Raw genomic sequence first — 21,227 nt, forward strand, 5'->3', positions numbered from 1 at the left:
TTGTACAAACCAGCACTAAGTAGAATAAAAAGATATGTGATGAAGCAATTTATGACAGGTTCCTAGCATATACAGCTGACCCACTATACTCTCCCTGCAGGCCAGGCACAGCACTAAACGATGTACACACATCCTCTTATTTAGTCTTCCAGCAGCCCTAGCAGAGATTATCTTTACCCTCATTTTATACATGAGGAAGCAGACATCCAGAGAGATTAAGCCACTTGCCCCAGCTCATGCACCTAAGGGGATCTGAGATGCAGACTGAGGTCTGACTCCCAAGCACTTCCTCTCACACAGCAGGAAAGAGACTGTTCTGATCCCACAGCAGCGCTCCCTCCTCTGAGTCCCCAGAACTCTTCCCACAATTGACTTGTGAACTCGCACTCCTCTTAGATGAATCTGTGTCTAAGTCCTCAGTTTTCCTAAAGCTCCTCCAGTACAAAGATGATACCTGTGCCTTCTCTGTGTTCCCAGGGCCGGTGCGGGTACCCAGCAGGATGCTTAGTACTGTTGGTTCGGGGTGTTACAGAATCATCTGATGTGGGGCTCTGGGCTGTTGGCTCAGAAGTCTGGGGGAGGAGTGCCTGGGGGCCACGAGGAAGGGCCGGGCACTCACCCCGGGGGCTGTAGCCATGGCCGTCCATGAAGGAGAGGCCCAGCCGCTCATCCTCCTGCAAGGTGCTCTGGTCCGTGAAGCTCCGGTCCACGGCACTCATCATGTGGGTCTTCTCCTGGCGGTAGTTGACCGTGGCCTTGGTCATGTTCACTGGCTTCCTGCAGAGGAGGGTTGATGGGAGACATGGGTGCTCAGCTGGGCAGGACAGCAGCCAGAGGTGGATGGGGAAGTCTGGCAGTCAGGGGGCCTTGAGGCCAGGAGCCAGTCTAGAAGCATCTCTGGATGCTGAGGGGGCTCTGCCTCCATCCTTTGCCCACCAGACCCAGTGAGCTGCTGCCTCCCCCAAGAAGGACTGGGCAGGGTCCCTGTCCAGGGGACCTTTGCTGACAGCAAGGGATGGAACTGCAGTGGCCTCAGGCTGGGATCTGTCTCCTAACTCTCATTGGCCCGAGGGCTCGGGAAAGGGGAGGAAAGTCACCCCGGGTGACTATTCTGGTGGCACGGCAGACAGTCGCTGCACCCCAAACAAGGGAGATGCCTGCCCCAGCTCCAGCCCCAGCAAGGCCCGTAGGTAACCCTCCTTCCTCCGTCCTCACCACACAGCTGCCCTGGGAACTCTTCCTCCTGCAGTGGGGTTGGACTACACTCCTTCATGGCAGAGTCTGGCTAGTACTCGGTCAGTCTCATAAGTTTTCACTGGGCACAGAATGACTCCAACCATGCCTTCTTCTTACCCCCCAGAACCCCCAGGATGGTTGCACCGCAGGCCACACCAGACTTGTAAAGAAATCCACGCAGGGTCCCTATTCCCGTCACTGCCCACCAGTCCATCCAGCCACCGGAAGCAGCAGAGAGAGAAGGCGAGAGGCCCCGGCCCCTCCCGAGAGGGCAGAGCTTCTGGAGAGCCCCTGGGCGGGGGCCACACAGCCCAGGCCTGCAGCCCAGCTTTACAGATGAGGATGGCCGTTTGTGACCCCAGGGAACTCGGAGGAAAGTGGGAGGGAGGACGGGGTGGGGAGGCAAGGGCCACAGCTCCAAGACCGAGGGGCTGCGCGACGGGCAAAGGGAAAGGACTTGGGACCTGCGCTGAGACTGGAGAAGAGCCAGGGCCCAATCACAGGGAAGGCTCGGGACAAGAGAGCCGTTCACCTCTAGGCCCTACAGCGTGCAGGGTGTGAGGCAGACCTGAGAGAGGACTTCCGGGTCACGCGGGCTCAGGGACACTGGTCATCCATGGAGATGAAGAGGCCAGTGCAGGGATCCCCCAGACAAACAGGCAAACTCCACTCAGCCCCTCCTGGCTCAAGAGCCGCCTGGGGTCCAAGGGGGACAGGATGACCTCTGGGTGCCCCTCCTGCCAGGACCTCGACGTCCTTCCTGTGCTAAGATGGCTCTGTGTCCACGCTGGGGACCAGTGCTGCCGTGCACTGCGGTGGGTGCGGCCTTCCCAGTCTGGACAAGAGATGGCTCAGCAGGCCCAGGCCTCCAGCTCCCAGCCCCACCCGCGGGCTCTGGGCATCACCCTTACTGTGGCCCAGGGCAGAGCCAAAGACCCCTTTGGGGGCAGGTGAGAAGAAGCCTCTATGGCTGTGACCTTGACCATCAACATAAGAGAGAAGGTAGAGGAGGAAGGGAGGTGAGGAGGGAGAAGGGGCAAGAGGACTGACAGAGGAGGAGGAGAGTAAGGGGACAATGACAAGGGGAGAGAGAGGGAAGGAGACAGAGGGAGGGAGGGACAGGTCAGACACCAGCAACCACAGGGAAGACAGACAGAGGACAGCCCGTCAAGCTGGCTGAACAATGATGCCCAAGGAGGGCCTGTCACCATGGATACTGGCCTAGAAGGTCTGCAGGGGTGTACCCCCAAGGCTCTGGTCCCACCCAGGCCTCCTGGTCCACTTGGAAGAAGAACCTGAAACACCAACCAACCAGATCCACAGACACAGCCAGGAGGGACACCTCACACTGAGGCCTCCAGCCCATCTCAGGGTGAGATCAAGCAGATGCCACGTAACATGGACACTTGGAAAAGTTCTGCATTTAGGTTCAAAATTAGCTGCAAAGTAGAGAAGGAGGGCGAGCTGCCTTGTCAGCAGCTCCTGGAAAAGCCGAGCTGGAGGCTCCACGTGAGTTGACAGGGGTGTGGTTGCTGGAAAAGCCAGTGTGACGGTGGGTGACTTCGACGCAAGAAGAGGGTCCAGGGAGGAGGTGAGAGACCACCATCCTCTGGGCTGGCCCAGGGCCACCTGAGCCTGCTGTGCAAGGAGGGGACAAGCACAGGTAAAGGGAATGTTCTGGAAGGCTTGCAGGGTCAGCGATCAGAGGCAGGAAACAGAGCAACATGGACAGACCGTGGAGTCCGATGGGGACTGGGTTGTAACCCCAGCTCTGCCTGTCCTGTGGCCTCTGAGGAGTCTCTTAACCTCCCTGAGCCTCAGTTTCCTCATCAGTAAAATGGGGTGATCACAGTGCCTCTTCTCAGGGTTGTTGTGCGAATTCTGTGCAAAGAACTGAGCCCAGGGGAGGTGCCCAGGAAATGGTGGGTCTGAGGAGCTGGGGTCACCAGCTGGAGAAGGGCTGGTGGCACCCTGGGAGCTGTGTGCACCCTGTGGAGAGCTGCCATCTGTCTGCCCCACACACGCGCACAGAGCTGTGGATCCAGAGCGGGACCCGGGTGAGGACCTTCCTAGACCGGACTGCGGTCTGACGTCAGGAGGTCCCACCCAGCAGAAGTGGCTCAAGACACAAGGGGCTGCCTCAGGGGCGAGAGGACACAGAGGCTCAGGGAGGTCAAGTGACTTGCCTGGGGTGGCTCAGCAAAGCCACGTCTGAACCTGAGACTCTGACCACAAAGCCAGCGTTCCTGACCTCCACGCAGGAGGACGACAGGGAGAGGAGAGACAGAGCAGAGGAGGGAAGCTCAGAGACAGGGTGGCCGTGGAGGAGGGGCTGATGCCAGGCCAGGCCGGGGTGGGGGCAGGGGCTCCCCAGGAGGGGCGGGGCTCTGAGGCAGGTGCGCTACTTACGGGTAGTAGGAGTAGGCATAGTGGTCTCTCCTGGCAGCGTGCAAAGAGAACAGCACAGGTGGGCCACGGTCCTTCCCCAGGCCGGGCCCAGGGCAGCACCCCCAGCAGGGAGGGGCCTGGTGCTTTCCGTGCTGGGGACGGGGTTGGCCGGGAACCGACAGGCCAGAAGGGCCTTCCTTGACCCAAGGGCTGGCCGGGCTCAGTCTCTGAGGACCAGGACCCAAGGTCCCTTCTAGAACCTTCCCCAAGCCCACTGCTGGAGTGAGAAGGAGGCGGGGAAAGGGCCTGGAGGGAAGCAGAGCTTTCACACACAGTCATACACACATGCGTTCACAAAGAGAAACGCACCGCACGCTCACATATGCAGACACACTCATCATAGAAACACATGCTCATACATAGAAACACAATGACACACTCATGCACTTACAAACACAGATATTTACACACATGCAGACACTCGTACACATGTATTCACACACACACAGACACACAGGTACATTCACAAACACACGCTCACACACAGACGCCTGCGCTCACACACGCGGACACCCCCGCTCACACACTCAAGGTAACTGCCGCCCACCCCTGCGGGCCCCTCTGCCCCTGACGGGACAGCCCTCTGCACGCACCTGTGCCTGGGAGGGAACAAGTGGCCGGGGCAGGGGACGCTGCGGCCTCGTCACCCACCCAGACTACCCCTGGGTGTGGCGTCCATGAAAGGAGCCGGGTCACCCCCTCACGGGCACCCAGAGCACAGGGGGGTCAAGAGCCCTGACCTGACCGCCAGGTACCAGCAGCGAGGAGTGGGGGCAGGTCTGATTCCCAGCTCCCGGGTGGGGAAGCCGGTCCCGGAGAGTCGCGGTCTGCCTGGGGCTCTTGGGGGTCAGCGAGAGTCCAGAGCAGGCCCAGGACCCTGCCCCCAGAGCCAGCTCCCCCTGCGGCCCCGTCCAGGCCCACTACAGGGTCCTCCACTCACCCGCCCCACATCACCCATCATGGGGGAGGGAAGGGAAGGAGAGCGGAGGGGAAGACTGAGGCCCAGCCAGGGCAGGAGATTGGCTCGAGGTCACACAGCATGTCACCCACCCCAGGGACAGAGGAGGGGTCCAGGGCCCTGAGCTGTTCACAGAGGCCCTGAGGGGAGGGGGGAGGGGCTGGAGGAGTGGTGTTCTTCTGGTATCAGCTGAAATATCATGACTTTAAAAGAGCCTTCCCTAAGGAGTCCCCCACAGTCACCAACTACATTATGTCCCCCTTTACCCTCTCTCTGCCCCCCACCCCGACACCCTGGTCTTTTCACAATTTGTAATTACGCATTTGTGCTTTTTCTAGTTTAATGCCAGGCCCCCCACTTATAACCACAAAGCACAAGAGGACAGCATCTTGGTTGCGTTTGCCACCACTGGATCCCCAGGGCCCAGGACAGTGCCCAGCACGTTATATTCCCTAGATATTTTATTGAATTGAGTAATCAGTAAATGAGGAAAACTAAATAAAAGAACTCCACCTTTATGAGCTTCCATTTCCTCCTCTAAACAAGTGAGGTTAATAATAATCTCCCCACAGCAAGCACGCGCTCAGCCCTTTCCTGCCCCTTCCTCCTGCTGGGTTGGCGGGGGCGGTTCAGGAGGACCCAAGTTCCCTGGGCCAGACCCTAGGGACACACAGCCAACAAGACAGAACTTCCTCCACCCCCATGCAAGCTCTCAGTCCAGCAGGGAAGAGAAATACTGAGCAAAGCGCTGCAAGCCTGTGAATGAAGTGCCGGGGTTGGGGGGGGCGGGGCGGGGAGGGCTGCAAAGGGATGTGGGGAGGGTCTCTGGAAGCGGAACCAAGGGATCCAACTGGCCAGGGGCACCCCGGAGTTCCCCAGGGCAGGTGCATCCAGCCTCACTGTCCGCAGGGCGGACCAGGGTGCACGGGGGCTAGCTGGGAGCTGCCCTCTCTCCGCAACCTCCTAATCTGTCCATTACATCTGTACCCCAGGTTGATCTGAACACCCCCATCCCTGCCAGAGCTGCTCTGTCCCATGGCACCCCACAATGCAGACTAGGGGAGCCCTCAGGAGCACAGTGGGCCCTGAAGGTCGGGCAGGATTCGGGGGATGCAGCGAGGTGCTACAGAATGGGACCGAATGGCTTTTAGAGGACCTAAGGAGGGGCAGGGGGGTGGGGGGTGGGGTGGATCCTAGAGGCTTCCAGTAGCAGCTGCATAAAGTGGAGGGTTTCCTAGTGAGGCTCTGGCAGCATCTCTGACCCATCCTCTCCTGAGCCTGGCGCTCTCTTTGCAGGGGTGGGTAACATCCCCTACATTGCCAATCTTCCCTTGAGGGTAAATTTCTAGAGCCTCAAATACCACCTGCAACCCCCAAGATCTGACCCCTCCCTTACAGCCCTCTCTATCTGCACCACTACCCAGCACCCAGGGCCTTGCCACTTACAGGAACCTACTGTGTGCCAGTTGTGGTGAGGCCCTTCTCGTGCCCAGCCGTGAGGAGGATGGGCTTTGCAGTCAGGCCTGGGTTCAGTCAGGACCTGCCACTTAGCCAAGTGACATGGGCAAGTCGCTTAATGATAGTTTCCTGACCTGTCTAAGGGACTTAGATCTGCTTCGTGGGCCAGGATCCAAGAAGGAAGAATTCTCTGATGTATTCTGAGTCCCAGAGGTGCTCAATGACTCCTGTTCTAATGGCTGATGTGTATAGAACTCCTGGCACAGATTAATAGTCATTAAATGATAGTTTAAAACATTTTGTCTCAGGAATCTGTACAGGAACTACGGGAAGGGAAAAATCAGAGCCCAGCGCTCTGGACTGGACATCCCCACGCCACCCTATCGGTGGCATGCCCCACCCCCAGACTCTCTAGGAGAGTTTTTCTCCTATCATTGCCTGGCCTCAGGCAAGGGGGCCCTGGCCAGTTCTCCCTCATCTCCCTGGATCCTGCTTATCTGCTCCTGGCATCCCAGAGACCCAGAGCCAACACACCCATGTGTGCCCAGCCTGGCAGCAGCAAGGGCTACAGAAGGCAGAGCCCAGGCGGGGAGAGGGTGAAGCAGGCTCTGCCTCTGGCTCCCTGGGTGACCTTGGGCAGGTCCATGCCCCTTCTGGGCCTCAGCATCTCCATCCCTCAATTAAGGGGCTTGGACCACAGTATCCTGGGGCTGCCTGGTGGGGAATGCAGTGGGGTGGGGAGGGAGAGCAAAGGGGTCTCAGAAGTCCCCACTCGGCTCCAACCGGAGGCTCAGCCTTCAGCTGCTCCATATACTGAGCTCCCAGGAGAGGTTTATTTGGTGTTTTGAAGATGGGTTCTGCTGCTTTTGAAAGACTGGAAAACCACTAGACTAGACGTCCTTGAGCTACATGGCAGCCCTCAGTTTCTGGGCTCTGAGCCTCTGTAATTCTAAATTCTGAGATTCTCAGAATCTCAAATCCTGGATTTCTAAAACTCCAAAATTGTAAATTCTGGATTCTAAGATATGCTGGGATTCACTCTGCCCACTGCAAAATGCACTGGGAAAATGCATCCCTCACAAACACAAGGACTGGACCTTTGAGGCCCAGGAGATGGCACAGGCAGGAAGGAGGTCTCCTCTGAGTCATGGGCCCAGGAGGACTCCTCAGGGATCAACAGTAACAGAGTCCAGGGCAAGCTGAGCCCAAGAGAAGGTGGGGCCTGGGAAGCACAGAGGGTCCTTGCTTTGAAGTGGAGTGAGCCCTGCCCCCACCTCAGGATCAACACCACAACCCCGTGGTCAGGGCAGACAAGAGAGCCGAAGACCTTCGGGGGCGGGGCTGAGGATTCCAAGTCAGGTTACCTCCACACCATCCCCATCAGAACAGCCCAGCAGGCACAGGAGGGCGGTGCCCACGCCCAGCACGGCTCCTTGGCAGCCGGCAGTGAGTGCCCTTGCCTGGACAGTGGCACCCGGCACCAGCTAGAACTGGGCTCCAGCCAAGCCACTCTAGGGCAGCTCCATTTGCAGAGTCTCGGGCTTCCCCCAACCCGGCTTGGGTCCATCCACAGGCCTGATGCCCAGGCTGGCAGCCCTCCACACACCCGCCAGGCGACTGCCTGACCAGCCCCCAGCCTCCTCTCTGCTCACCAGGCCTCTGACGGAGAGAAGCCTAGGGTGGGCCAGGGCACCGGCCTCACTCACCCCTTCCGGATGATAATAATAATGGCCCCCAGGAGCAGGATGAGGACGGCAAGTCCCCCTGCACAGATGCCCAGGATGAGCCCCATCTCCTCCGACCTCTGGGACACCTCCAGGGTCTGTTTGCTTTCCTTGCAGGCAGCTGGGAAGAACAAAGCAGAACAAAGGATCAGAGGGGAGATCAGGACCACCTTAAGCCCCAAGGAATAAACCCGGGCCACCTTAAGCCCCAAGGAGTAAACATCTGCCCCTCCTCCTCAGCACAGGTCCCGCCTTTCAATCAAACCCACCTCCTCACCATCCCTCCCACCTTCCGCATTCCCGCGGCAGAGGCTTTACGCGCCCTGTGCCCCTATCAGGGATATTAGCTCCCTTCACCTCTCTGCCTCCTCAAATCCTCCCCGTCCTTCAGTGGACGGGAGATGGAGGATGTGTGGGGCCTTCAGACCCCACCTTTTTGCCCTCCTGGGAGACAATGGGGGCAGAGAATTATGTACCCAGGGCATGGTTAGGGCATCTCAGGATGGGGAACCAACCACATTCCCCATCTGGGAGCAGGGACAATCCCTACACCACAGGGTCCACGCTGTCCCCACTTCTCCCCACCATAGGAAAGGGGGAAGATACAGACCTCAGTGTCCAGTACCCACCACCCCCGTGGCCCGACCATAATGGCTCACCCTCCTCCAGGCCCCTGCCAAGGACCCTTCTGTGACCATGGCAGGATGAGGGTTTGTCCCTACTGCCCAGTCTGGAAGAAGGAGACCTTGAGGTGGCGCACATAGGGAGCAAGAAAGGGAGATGTTTCCTGACCCCCAAGCCTGCCGGACCACCGTCCTCTGCTCCCACAGGCCTGGGAACCCAGGGTCCACCTCCCCAGAGCCCAGCAAGTAAGAAGCCCTCTACTGAAGGACTGAACCCAGGGGAATTACCTTTCCTGGCAATGCGGATGCAATTCAGCCGGGTCTCCTGGAGGCACAGATGGGGGTCTCAGCACCGCTGAAGTCAAGACCTGACCCTCCCCAGAGGGAATCTTAGACAGCGTGTCTTGGGCCTGGTCAGGGCTTTTCTGGCGTGGACTGTTACTAAAGACACCCGACCTGGCAAGAGGGTCTGGGGGGAACCAGAGAGGGAGGGGCCAAGAGGGAAGGAGCCTGCAATAGGGTAATGCCTTAGGAAAGGGGGATGAGATGGGTGGAAACAGAAAGAAACAGCATGGGAAGAGGGCTGGTTGGGGGAGGCGCTCAGAAATGAGGGTGGGGCCTAGATCCAGGGGTCTGCTTAGGAGGGGGGCAGCCTGGGAAGGAGCGACCCGAGGAGGGAGGAGCCTGGAGAAGGGCGGGGCTTCAGGGAGGAGGCGGGTCCCAGGCCTCCTCAAGGTCTGGTGAAAGTGGGAACCTGAGATGGACCCCCTCTGGAGAGAGAGGAGCCTGAGATAGAAGACCAGGGCCTCAGGGGGCAGCAGGGACCAGGCTGGGAGCTTGGGTAGAAAAGAGTCTGGGGAAAAACGGTTCAAGAAGGGGGTACTGCTGGAGAGAAGCTGGCTGGGGTTAGGAGGGAGGGGCTCAGGTGAGTGGGCGGGGCTGGGAGTGGGAGGAGCTATCGGAGGGCAAGGCTCATCAGCGGGGGCGGGATCAGGACGGGGGTAGGGCCTGGTGGGGGTGGGTCTCTGGCCTCTGTAGCAGCCTGCTCCAAGGTGTCGCCAATCCTGGCCCCCCAGCCGGCCCCGCCACCACCCCGGCCGGCCCCTCACCCCCTTCAGGTGGCTTGTTGCCTGGAAGTAGATGAGGTAGGCCTTCCTGGGCTCAAGCGGTGGGTTCCAGAAGCCACGATAGGTATGGTTGTCACCCACGGTGAAGGGCATGGCCTCAGGCAGACTGCTGGCCGCCAGTTCGGCCCCGAAGTAGTGCACCAGGCCTCGGGCCAGCGCCGCATCGAAGGTCAGCGGCACTGGGAAGCAGTCCTGGCCGCCTGGCTCCCGCCGGAGTCTCCGCGGCCGCTCCTCCTCCACAATAACCTGGTACACACTGGCCATGGTGGGGGGGGGAAGCGCAGTGGTCACAGTTGCCAGAGAACAGGGAGAGCCATCTGGTGGCTAAGGGCGTGGGCTTTGGGGTCAGGCCCAGGAGAGGGCTCATCTCAGCTCTGCCTCTTACTAGCTGGGCAAGTCACTTAAGCTCCCTGGGCCTCAGTTTCCTCCTCTGTAAAATGGGAGTGATTACAGGACTGTTACATAAGGTAGAGGTGAGGAAGGAGGCAAGTTTAGCAAGCAGCCAGTGCCTGTCAGCTGTTATTACTGTAACTAAGGCTGAAAGAATGTCAGCCCTGCTTAAGGGAACCAAGCCCTAAAGCCCCACCCTGACTCCTCAATGAGTCCTCCAGTTCCTCCTGGGAACCCCAAGCCTCAGGCTCCAACCAGGTTCCCGACAGGTCCCTCTAGGCCACAATAAATTCGAGTAAGACATAATGCATTCACTCATCCAGAAAGTGTTTACTAAGCTCAGACATGGGCCCTGTGCTGGGCACTTGGGGGATGTAGGCTTCCTGGAACTGCCCTCCAGTGGGGGAGCTGGTCACTTAGCAGGCAAACGAGGTCACACTAACCCTACATCTCGAGTACCCTCCCAACCCGGAGGCAGCCTCGAGACTGCAACTCTGAGCCTGCCATCTCCCGGTCCTGATGGCTGATTTGTGTTCCCTGGTCTGTATTCCCTCTGATTTGTGTCTCCTGATCCCGACTTGTGTGTTTCTATTTATTTTCATCACTTTACTGAATGGCCTTGCTGTGAACTCCTCCAAATCCTCTGTGGAACAGAGCCAAGAGTAAATAAATGAATGCTGACAAATTTAAATATTTCCAGTCCCGGCCTCGGTCACGTCTTGGCATGGGATACCCCATACTGACAGCCTGCACTCTGGCAAAGTAGAAATGCCTTTTCCTTGCTCTCCAGCTGTTTCTTTTGAGCTTCCAAGTTGGGAGGGAATCACCCCAGCACCCTGGGATTTGGGCCAGACAGGTTCATTCCATCACTAACCAGCCCAGGCCCTTCTCAACCCTCCATTTCCCAGGCTGCCGTGAGGCCTCTCCTGGCCCGAAGTCCCACCAGGAGATGATAATAATCATTAGCCATGAACGAAGCACATCTTGATCTGGGATGATCCCCATGATGCACCTAAGGGAGGCTCAGAGGGGTGAAGGGACATGCCCAAGGTTGCACAGCCATCAGGCCTCTCCCCCTCACATGGTCCACCCCTTGCCCAGACCCAGCCCTGCCATCATCATCCCTGAGAGACGCTGACCAGGCCTGCTCACAGGATCCCCCAAGGGAAAAGGAAAGAAGAAGGTGATGCTGGTTTCCCAACTCCTCCCAGATTCAGAGGCAACAGGGCCCTGAGGCTCCTGCAAAATGCCAAATGCCCCTGAGATGCCCAGACTTTTTCCTGGGGTCTGGGAATCAGCCCAGGGCAGGCTTTGCAGTGGCAAACACAGGGGAGCCAAAGCAGGAGAAAAGAGTGGAAGGGGGGAGGAGTGAGGAAATGAGGGGGTGTCAAGGGCACCTGGGAAACCCACTGCCTTCTTGGGGGGCTTAAGAGGGCACTCCCATGCCCAAATGCAGGCTGTCACCCTCTCCCAGTGCATGAAACTTTATGGTAGGAGGAGGTGAACCAGGGGGGCAGGGAGGCTCTGTGACTTCAAGGAAAGGTACAGGCTTTGCAGACAAACCTGGCTTCCAAATCCCAGCGCTATCGTTTACCAGCTCTGTGGCCATGGGGGCTCATTATTCAGGCTCTCTGAGCCTGTTTCCTGATGTGTAAAATAAGGGTACTAATACCCACTCCACAGGCTGCCACGAGGATAACATGACTCATGCAGGTAAAGTCCCTAACATGATGTCTGGCTGACAGGAAGTATGTGCACACATTCCACAAACACGCTCACTCTCTTTCACATACACACTCACACACACATCACGTGTCTTCACCACGTGCACACACGCGCGCACACACACACACACACACACACACACACACACATCTTGTCTCCAGCACCTTCTCCCCAACAGAAACAGCCACTATGGCATCAGCTTTCTCTGCAAAGAAGTGAGGAGGCCAAGCTCTTGGCCACTCCAGAGAGATGGCCCCATCTGGCTGGCTGCACTAGCCTTCCAGAAAGCCCATCTCTGTGTCTCCCTGGATGGGATCCTCCAGGGAAAATGCTGGGAAAAATAAGGCCCCCAGAGTTCACTTCTCCAAGGTGTCAGAAGGAGGCCCTCTGGAGAGGCCTGAACAGTCCCCTCTCCAGGCTGGATGTTGTCCACAGATCTCATGACAGTCACCACCAGGCACCCTGCAGCCTCAGAGGGGAGTGGCTGCAGACGTCCTGCCTGCCCGGGATCACAGAATGTCCTCCTCCTGACACTCTGAACCCTTAGTGTGAGACTGAGGACGGACAAGGGTGAGCTGGCCTGGGTGGGGACTCTGGGTCGGAGGAGGGGCCTCTTCCCTATGGCCCTGACCCCCCGCCCCTCCGTGCAGGCGTCCCCACCTGATGGGCGCCCCGCGGCCCTGCGCCGGCCTCAGCAGCACGGTGATGGTGTCCTCAGACTCCCCCAGCGGCGACGGCATGTCGGCATAGTCAAAGCTGGGAGCTGGGGAAGGGACAGGACATAAGCACAGAGCCCGGCCACTGGACCAGGAAGGTCAGGCCTCCAGCCTCCTTGACCCCTGTCCTCAGATCTCTTCCCCTTCAGCCTTCGCCTCCTTATTCCCTCTGACCTGAGCTTCCCTGACCCCTGACCTCAGCCCTTGGATTCCACCGATCATATTCTCTAGACTCCTCTGATTTAATCCTCCCTGACCCCTGACCTCAACCTCTAAATGGTACATTTATCTCAGCAGGAGCCCTCCATCACCACCCCCAGGAAGCCTCACCCCCTACCCATGGAACCCTGAGACTCTGTGCCTCCTCCAAAGGGGCCAGGGCGGGTTGGGTGGGGCTCACCTGAGATATTAGTGGTGATCTCAGTGAGCGCCGCCTGGCCGAAGCCTTTGCCCGTGCGGGCCCGCACGGAGAACAGGTAGGTGGTGCCCGGGTGCAGGTTGGAGAAGACGTGGTAGGTCTCATTGCGGAGCTTGGAGATGGTACGCCGTGGGCCCGGCACATTCACCGCCGGGTCTGACGACTCGATGCTCTGGTAGCTGATCTGGGGGCAGGATGGGCAGGTAGGCGGGCACAGGGATGGGGAAGGGTATCACTAGTCCCATAGCCTCCCACCCATCATGGTTCAGGTGAGCTAGGGATAAGGTTGGACAAAGGGGAGAAGCTTGGTGGGGGGACCGTGGATGCCCCTTAGTCCAGGCCTCTGGGCACCTTCGCCTCTCTCTTCTGCCGTCAGGGCCTCTGTCCCCATAACACATGGGGCACAGACCACAGCCACAGTGGAAGGAATCCCGAACATCACCTGTGTTCCTCCGCCCCATACACTTCCCTCTCCAACCTGTGGGCCCACCTTCCACCAGGGGCCCCAGCTGTAATAGGGTCCAAACCCACCTCATACTGAGTGATGAGGCCATTGGGCTCCTGGGGCTCCTCCCACTTGAGGAAGATCATGTCCTCCAGCGGAGTGAAGGTCAGGGACTCAGCCGCAATCCCGCCAGGCACTGCAAGGGAAAGGCGACATGGGGCAGGGAAAAGCAAGCTTTGGAACCAGATACCTGAGTTCAGATTCCAGCTTTGCTATTTCCTAGCTGGAATGCTTGGACCACTCAGCCTCTCTAAGCCTCAGCTTCCTCATCTGTGAAATGCGGATGAAAATAACACCTCCCTCACCAGAATTAAATGATGTGATGTACATAAAGCCCCAAGGCAAATAAATATCAGCATCTCATACGGTTCAGCTACGCCTGAGTACTCGAAAAGGGCGGCTGGCACCTTCATCACTGTGCAGGATGCATTTGGCAGAGAAGAATGAATGCTCCTATTTTGTTCCAGTTGAGTGGTTTTCAGAAAATATAGACATTTGCCAGAAAAATGAAAACAGCCGCATTAGAGTGGCAGGATTATGGGTGGAGCTGTTTTCTTGTCTAAAAATCACTAATTACACAAACAATATGTTCAATGTAGAAAATCAAAATAGGCATAAAGAAAATTAATGGCACCTACAGTTCCATCACCCAGAGATAAATACTGTCAACATTTCAGCAGAAGCCCTTTCAGGTATGGTTTGGTTTTTTTTTTGTTTTGTTTTAAGGTATCATCTTAACAGCAGGCTCAGGGAATTTCTTCTAGGAAGAGAACGGCCTTTGTTTGGGAAAACACCTTGATAAAATAATGTTGTGGGGAAGCTGAACTCCTAAGATAGGGGAACGCAGAAACCCAGATAACAATCAGGGACAGCTCAAGTGCCTTGTGTTAAAATGAACAGTTAACAAGGCAACACCACTATCCACCCACCAAAACGATAAACGGAAAAAGACAATTCCAAGTGTTGGTGAGGATGCAGAGCAACCGAAATTTTCACACACTGCTAGTGGGAGTATAAATTGATACAACCACTTGGGAAAATTGGATATATCTACTTATTATGAACACATATCCTATAACCTAGCCATTCTACTCCTAGGCATAAACCCATCAGAAATGTATATATCTACCAAAAAAAATAATCTACAAGAATTTTATTTGCAGCACAATTTAAAATAGTTGAAAACAACCCAAATGCCCAACAATAGCAAATAAGAAAAATAAATGTGGCATATTCACATAATGGACCATTCAGCATTGAGAGTGAATTCTCTAGAACTGTACACACAACATGGCTGAATCACTCAAGCATAAAGCTGAGAGGAAGAAGCCAGTCATAAAGAGAGTACACACTGTATGATCCCACTGATGTAATGTTCAAAACGAAGCAGAAACTAATCTGTGGCATCACAGGTCAGGATAATGCTTACCTTTGGAAGGTTGTGAGGGGGAGGGTGCATAAAGGGGGGCTTCTGGGCTGCTGGTAATACTTTTCCTTGGTCTGGGTGTGGTTATCCTGATGTGTGCCATCTTTGAGAATGCTTTGAGCTGACCACTTAAGATAAGCACACCTCCCGTAAGTATGATACTAATACTTCAGTGAAAAGTAAAAAATATTAAATAATGAGCAGTTATCAGAGGGAGGGGGGAGAAGAGGGACAGAGAAAGAAGAAAGAAAACCAAGTAACCCAAGTGAGGCCTGGCCAGGGCTGGGGGAGGGGGTGTGAAGCAGCCCCAACAACGTACCTAGCAGGGGGGGAGGGGAAAGGTCAACAGATTTTAAGAATGGAGCAGTCTGATATTCAGTTTGAGGTTACTTAAGAAGCGTATCAGTATATGCTACCCAAAATATGCCACTTGGTATAAGAATTATTTTGAGCTGAATTGAGAAGGCAATGTAGGAGCATACATGAGAAAAAATTCTCTGCCCTCCCCCTATTTGCCTAAAAGTAGGACATAAGTTTGTAAAGGTGCCCCCTTCCCCTCTCTACCAGAAAGGACAGAAGTTAATCACTGAGAAAACTAGACCCTTATCAGCCTGGAGGAATCTACCTAAAAAACTTTACAGACTACCATTAGTTTCCCCATATATTTGACTTCCCCTAATTTGCTGCCCCTAGAAGCTCAAAGTCCTTTTCCTTTGTCTTGTCACTTCTCTAAAAATTCATTGTCCTTTTGTTAGGACACTATATAAGTCCAAGTTCTCACCACCCCTTTGAGTTACTCATCACTGAGTACTCCCCTGTTATGGGTGATGCATGTGTTCATAAACTACTATTTCCTAGAATGGAAAATAATCCGAAAAAATATGTATATGAATATATATATCTTATATCTGAATCACTTTGCTGTACACCTGAAACTAACACAATATTGTAAATCAATTATACCTCAATTTAAAACTTTTTAATAAGATAAATAAATAAAAATAAACTCCTGTTTGTTTTTCTCTTGTTAATCTGTCTTTTCTCCATCTAATTTACAAGGCCCCAACCAATGAACCTAACATGAGTAGAAGAAAAAAGTTGTTTTTCCTTTCCTACATTTGCAGTGATTCAGGGTAAACCCCTCTAGTCCTCACTCCCATCCCCAGCAAATCCTCAGCACATCAGTGCAGGGCATAGAGGATACACGTTGCCTCAAGTGAGTGGGGTTCTCTGGAAATCAAGGAAGGAGTTGAATTTTATATCTGGGATGCTGCTGTGAAGAACAGAAAACTGCATATGTGAGGAAGCAAAAAACAAAACAAAAGAAAAAACTATTAACCAAGGAGGTTGGGGTTACCTGGGATTTTACAGCAATCTGGAGAACGCTTTTGCTGGCATTAGAGTGTAGCTGTTAAGAAAAACAACTCTCAAACAGATGGCCAGGTTTGAAACCCAGCTCTGCTACCCATCTACTAGCTATGTGCCCTCATCTGTAAAATGGGAATGGTAATAGAAAATAACCAAATAGGGTTGTCGTGAGGATCATATGCATTAATACATGAAAAGCATTCAGAATAGTGCTTGACATATAGTAAATGCTTAATAAATATTAGCTTGACATAAGTAGAACATTGCACCCAACAAGGACAGAACACCTATTTTTTTCAAGTAGATATGGAACATTTATCAAAATTTAACCATATGTCAGGCCATAAAGCAAGGATCAAATTTCAAAAGACCAAAACTAGAGTATATACTCTGACCATAGTGGAAGTAAGCTAAAAATCAATAACAAAAAGATAATTAGAAAAATCCCAATTGCTTAGAAATCAAGCAATGTATTCTAAATAACTCTTGGGTCAAAGAAGAAATCATAACAGAAATTAGAAAATATTTTAAACTGAATGATACTGAAGATAGGATATATCAGAACCTGTGGGATGCAGCTAAAGCAGGGCCTAGAGGGAATTTTATAGCTTCACATGTATATATTAGAAATAAAGAAATGCTCAAAATCAATGATCTAATAAGTTTCTATCTCAAAAAGCTAAAAGAGGGCTTCCCTGGTGGCACAGTGGTTTTGAGTCCGCCTGCCGATGCAGGGGACATGGGTTTGTGCCCTGGTCCGGGAAGATCCCACATGCTGCGGAGCGGCTGGGCCCGTGAGCCATGGCCACTGAGCCTGCGCGTCCGGAGCCTGTGCTCCGCAATGGGAGAGGCCACAACAGTGAGAGGCCTGCGTAATGCAAAAAAAAAAAAAAAAAAAGGTAAAAGAAAAACCGATCAAATCCAAAGAAAGTATTTTTTTTAAAAAAAGAAATAAAGAATAGAAAATATTCAATAAAGAAAATAAACTAGGGGCTTCTCTGGTGGTGCAGTGGTTAAGAATCCGCCTGCCAATGCAGGGGTCACGGGTTTGAGCCCTGGTCCGGGAATATCCCACATGCCGTGGAAGCAACTGAGCCCGTGTGCCACAACTGCTGAGCCTGCGCTCTAGAGACGGCGAGCCTAGAGCCTGTGCTCCACAACAAGAGAGGCCACCGCAATGAGAGGCCCGTGAACCACAATGAAGAGTAGCCCCTGCTCGCTCCAACTAGAGAAAGCCTGCGCACAGCAATGAAGACCCAACACAGTCAAAAACACATAAATAAAATAAACAAATTAAAAAAAAAAAAAGAAAGAAAGAAAAGAAACTAGGCCAAAAGTTGGCTCTTCGGAAAGACTAATAAAATTTATACACCCTTACCATGAGAAACATGAGAATAAGAGAGAAGACACAAATTACCAATATCAGGAATGAAAAAGGGAATAGCACTATAGATCCTACCAATGTTCAATAAATATAATAAGATAGTATTATAGGGCTTCCCTGGTGGCGCAGTGGTTGAGAGTCCGCCTGCCAATGCAGGGGACGCGGGTTCGTGCCCGGGTCCGGGAGGATTCCACATGCCGCAGAGCGGCTGGCCCCGTGAGCCATGGCCGCTGAGCCTGCGCGTCCAGAGCCTGTGCTCCGCAACGGGAGAGGCCACAACAGTGAGAGGCCCGCATACCGCAAAAAAAAAAAAAAAAAAAAAATAGTATTATAACCAACTTTGTGGCAAGAAATGTGACAGTTTAGGTGAAATGATCAAACTCCTTAAAAACGCAGTATACCAAAACTGATACAAGAGTAGAAAACCTGAATATTCCAATATCTGTTGTGAAAATTAAAACTACTATTAAAAAACCCTGCCACAAAGAAAACTCCAGGCCCAAATGACTTCACTGCTAAATGTTCCCAAACAAGTAAGGAAGAAATATACCATCTTAACCCAAAGTCTTCAGGGGAACAGATATCAGTATCATTACTTTACTGTTATACAGTCGGTTTAATCCTAAGCAAATAATTTCCTACAGCAATTTCAGTCTCAGACATGCAGCGTCTGTGGGAGGCACCGAGGACACTGGGAATCAGGGGGCCTCTTACCATCCTCGTCCGTCTGGAACGTGACCTCCTTGCCCTCCTTGCGCCCCTCGGGGTTAGTGAGGACGAGCCGCACGTGGACATTCCGGTACGGCAGTAGGTTCCTGATGGTGTAGTGGCTGACACCCCGCTCTATCTTCACACATTCCCGGATGGTCTGGTTGTGGCTGCTGCCCAGGGTGTAGTGATAGCACAGGGACACAGTGTAGGTGTGGCAACGTGTCACGTTGTAGCCCAGTGGTTCCCACTGCAGGGTCAGCTGGCGGGCCTGGATCTCAGCAAAAGCCAGGCCTTTGGGGGCCCTCATGGGCTCTGGGCAACCCAGGAAGCAGAGAGAAATGGTAGGAGAAATGGGAAAAGAAGAGTAGATGGGAGAGAAAACATCATTCAGCTGACTGATATCAACCTTCCTTTGCCCCCAAGAGTCCAAGAGACCCCCTAGAAGAGCAAACAGTGAGTAAAAGTGTGTTTGGAGTCAGGCGGGGCCACATCTGAATCCTGGCTCTGCCACTTGCAGCTGGCAACCACTGGCTAAGCTGCTTCACCTCTCTGAGCTTTACTTTTCTCAACTGCAAAATGGAATAATAGGCCCTACCGCATAGGATGGCTGTGAGGTTTAAGGTAATACATGCAAAGCATGTGCAATAATGGCCAATACACAACAGGCCCTTGAAAATTTTAGCTATAATTTTTTTTAATAGTACAGTTCACCTCCTATTTCAAGATCGTGCTGGAGGACGTCAAGACAGTCTGAATCAACCAACTGCTGTATTTTCCTTAATTTATTAATTCCAAACTCGTTCTAAAACAGCTTGTAGTAATATATACGATACAATAGTATAGGGAAGTCAGGATGATGGGGGAAATGAGAGGCAAATAGTTAAATAATGCCAGAGAATGTTAGGAAAATAGAAATGCATGTCATTAGGTTCTATGTGGAGAATAAAGATAAGATTCAAATTAGGTGGTGAGTTTCCTGGCTGCCAAAGCAAAAAGGGAAATACAATCTGTTAGATGATGATAATGATGATGATGATGATAATGGCTGTTAACATTTATTAGAGGCTTTGTATGTGCTAGGCATTTTTCAGAGGCTTTAAAATGCTTTATCTCATTCAATCCTCTCTGTAATCCAATAGACAGGTGCAATTATTAGCCCTGTTACACACATGTAGAAATGGAGGCACACAGGAGAGATAAGTAACTTGCCCACAGTCGCACAGACAGTAAGTGGTAAAGCTGGGATCCAAACCTGGACAGGCTGGCTTCAGAATCCACACTCTTAACCACCACTACCCTGCCTCCCCATGAGAAATTCACTGTCCAAAAAATAAAAATAAATCACACCAATGCCTCTGGAGAGGCAGCTACCCCAACACAAGAGAGGTGTATATTACTCTGCTTTACAGCCTCTTGATGATTCCATAAAACCAGAAAGTTATCCTCATTTTATAAGTAAAGAAATCAAGGCTTCTGAAGCAAAGCCAGGATGGAGCCCAGGGGGCTCAGACCCATCCTGCATCTGCATTGACCAGCTGTGTGATCCTAAGCAAATCTCTGGGCCTCAGTTTCCTCATCTATAAAATGATGGAAGAAGCCAAGATTACTAATGATCCTCTTCTCTCTTGCCCCCTGACTGTGCAGGTTCTGTGACACCTGCAAAGTTTCCCCAGTTAGAGGACCTCAGGACACACCTTAATGAACAGGAAAGAAAGCACTACTGCTTGCCCTCTTAAGATCATTAAGTATGACCCTGTTATCATTTTTATACGATTAATTTGCTCAGGATGCTCTTTACAAAGATGATGCAAAGAGAAACATCAGGCTGCTCTTTACTTGGGAATGCCTGGGTAGGTGGCGCAGCTTTAGACACTGGTCCCAAGGACAGCACAATGCAAGTTTGTTTCCGCCCAGGAGCTTTCCTTCCTTCCCTGGACCACAGGCAAGTGGCAGTCTCCAGTCATGCATCAGAACACCAAAGAGAGATTTCAGCACATGCTAAGAGCAAGGCCCACCTCTTGACTTCTTACAGAGAGCCTGGCTCTCTTCTCCCCACAAACGAGGCAGACCCAATCCCCACCCAACAAAAACGTTAAAGGGCTGGCTCCCTGCTCACCGCAACCTGAGGGTTGCTGGCTGCAAGCCCACTTACCACACTTGTGTTTTCTCTCCCGTTCCTGGTGCACAGAGATTTTCCCAATGGTTTTCTATATAGTTTTGTTTTAACCCATCGTTCTTATGTGTTTGGACAGGAGTGGGAGGATTTGGTGCGTGCTCACTCTGCCATCTTGTTCAGAGATCCTTGCTTTATTCCTTGACTTTCTGGCTCTGGTCCTGGCTGCCCGATGTGTCCTGTCCCAAAGTGTGTATGTCTATGTCAGTGTCTATGTCTATGTCTATGTCTATGTCTACTAAAGCCAAGTACCATGGCTTTATTTGCACTAGTGAGAGTGGATCTCATTTCCCTGCAGCTCTGCTCACACCATCCCCACCCCCGGGAACACCTGCTCCACATTCTTTGCCATCCTTCCAGGTTTGGCCAAAGTGTAGTGCTTCCTTCACCATCTGGCAGCATTTAGAGAAAGGACATGAAATGTTAAATATAAACCGGTAACACAGGCTGGGTCGGGACCATGACCAACAAGACTGTAAGTGTCCCATCCAAAAGGGGCAGCTGCCACTCAGTTCCAGGAGATATCGCCGTGCAGGACTACAGGCTCAGGGTTGCCAGATCCTCCCATTTCTTAAGAGAAGCCAGAAATTCCGATTTGTGTGTGTGAAACCTCCAGATTTTTAAATACTGGCAACCTACTCAGGTTTCTTAAAACCACTTTTCAGGGCACAAAATGGTAACCTCGAACTTGGAGGATGAAACTTTCACCCTCGTGCTTGGGTATCTCATTCTCCAACAGCTGTGTTAGCCCCCATCCGCCTCGCTAGAAGAAGGGGTCTTTGAAAAGAAAGCTCACATTTCTTTCTCTCCCCACCCTGAACAAATCTGGGCAGATCC

The 21,227-nt window shown here is 53.0% G+C and overlaps 1 protein-coding gene across 2 annotated transcripts in view; it reads right to left on the reverse strand.

The window, feature by feature from the left end:
• The window catches only part of PTPRU (protein tyrosine phosphatase receptor type U), an 85,353-nt gene that overhangs the window by 31,749 nt on the left and 32,377 nt on the right, over window positions 1-21,227 (reverse strand). For both annotated transcript variants that reach the window (XM_022551923.3, XM_089897425.1), the window contains exons 8-15: window positions 18,221-18,529; window positions 13,355-13,464; window positions 12,806-13,007; window positions 12,350-12,452; window positions 9,557-9,830; window positions 8,736-8,772; window positions 7,807-7,945; window positions 620-777 (exon numbers count right to left, since the gene is read on the reverse strand). In XM_022551923.3, the coding sequence (XP_022407631.2) occupies window positions 620-777; window positions 7,807-7,945; window positions 8,736-8,772; window positions 9,557-9,830; window positions 12,350-12,452; window positions 12,806-13,007; window positions 13,355-13,464; window positions 18,221-18,529 (1,332 nt within the window). The remainder of the gene's footprint in view (window positions 1-619; window positions 778-7,806; window positions 7,946-8,735; window positions 8,773-9,556; window positions 9,831-12,349; window positions 12,453-12,805; window positions 13,008-13,354; window positions 13,465-18,220; window positions 18,530-21,227) is intronic.

Source organism: Delphinapterus leucas, chromosome 1 (assembly GCF_059928025.1).
Source record: "Delphinapterus leucas isolate spDelLeu-1000000601 "Yukka" chromosome 1, BTC_Dleu_Yukka2, whole genome shotgun sequence".
NCBI classification, from domain to species: Eukaryota; Metazoa; Chordata; class Mammalia; order Artiodactyla; family Monodontidae; genus Delphinapterus; species Delphinapterus leucas.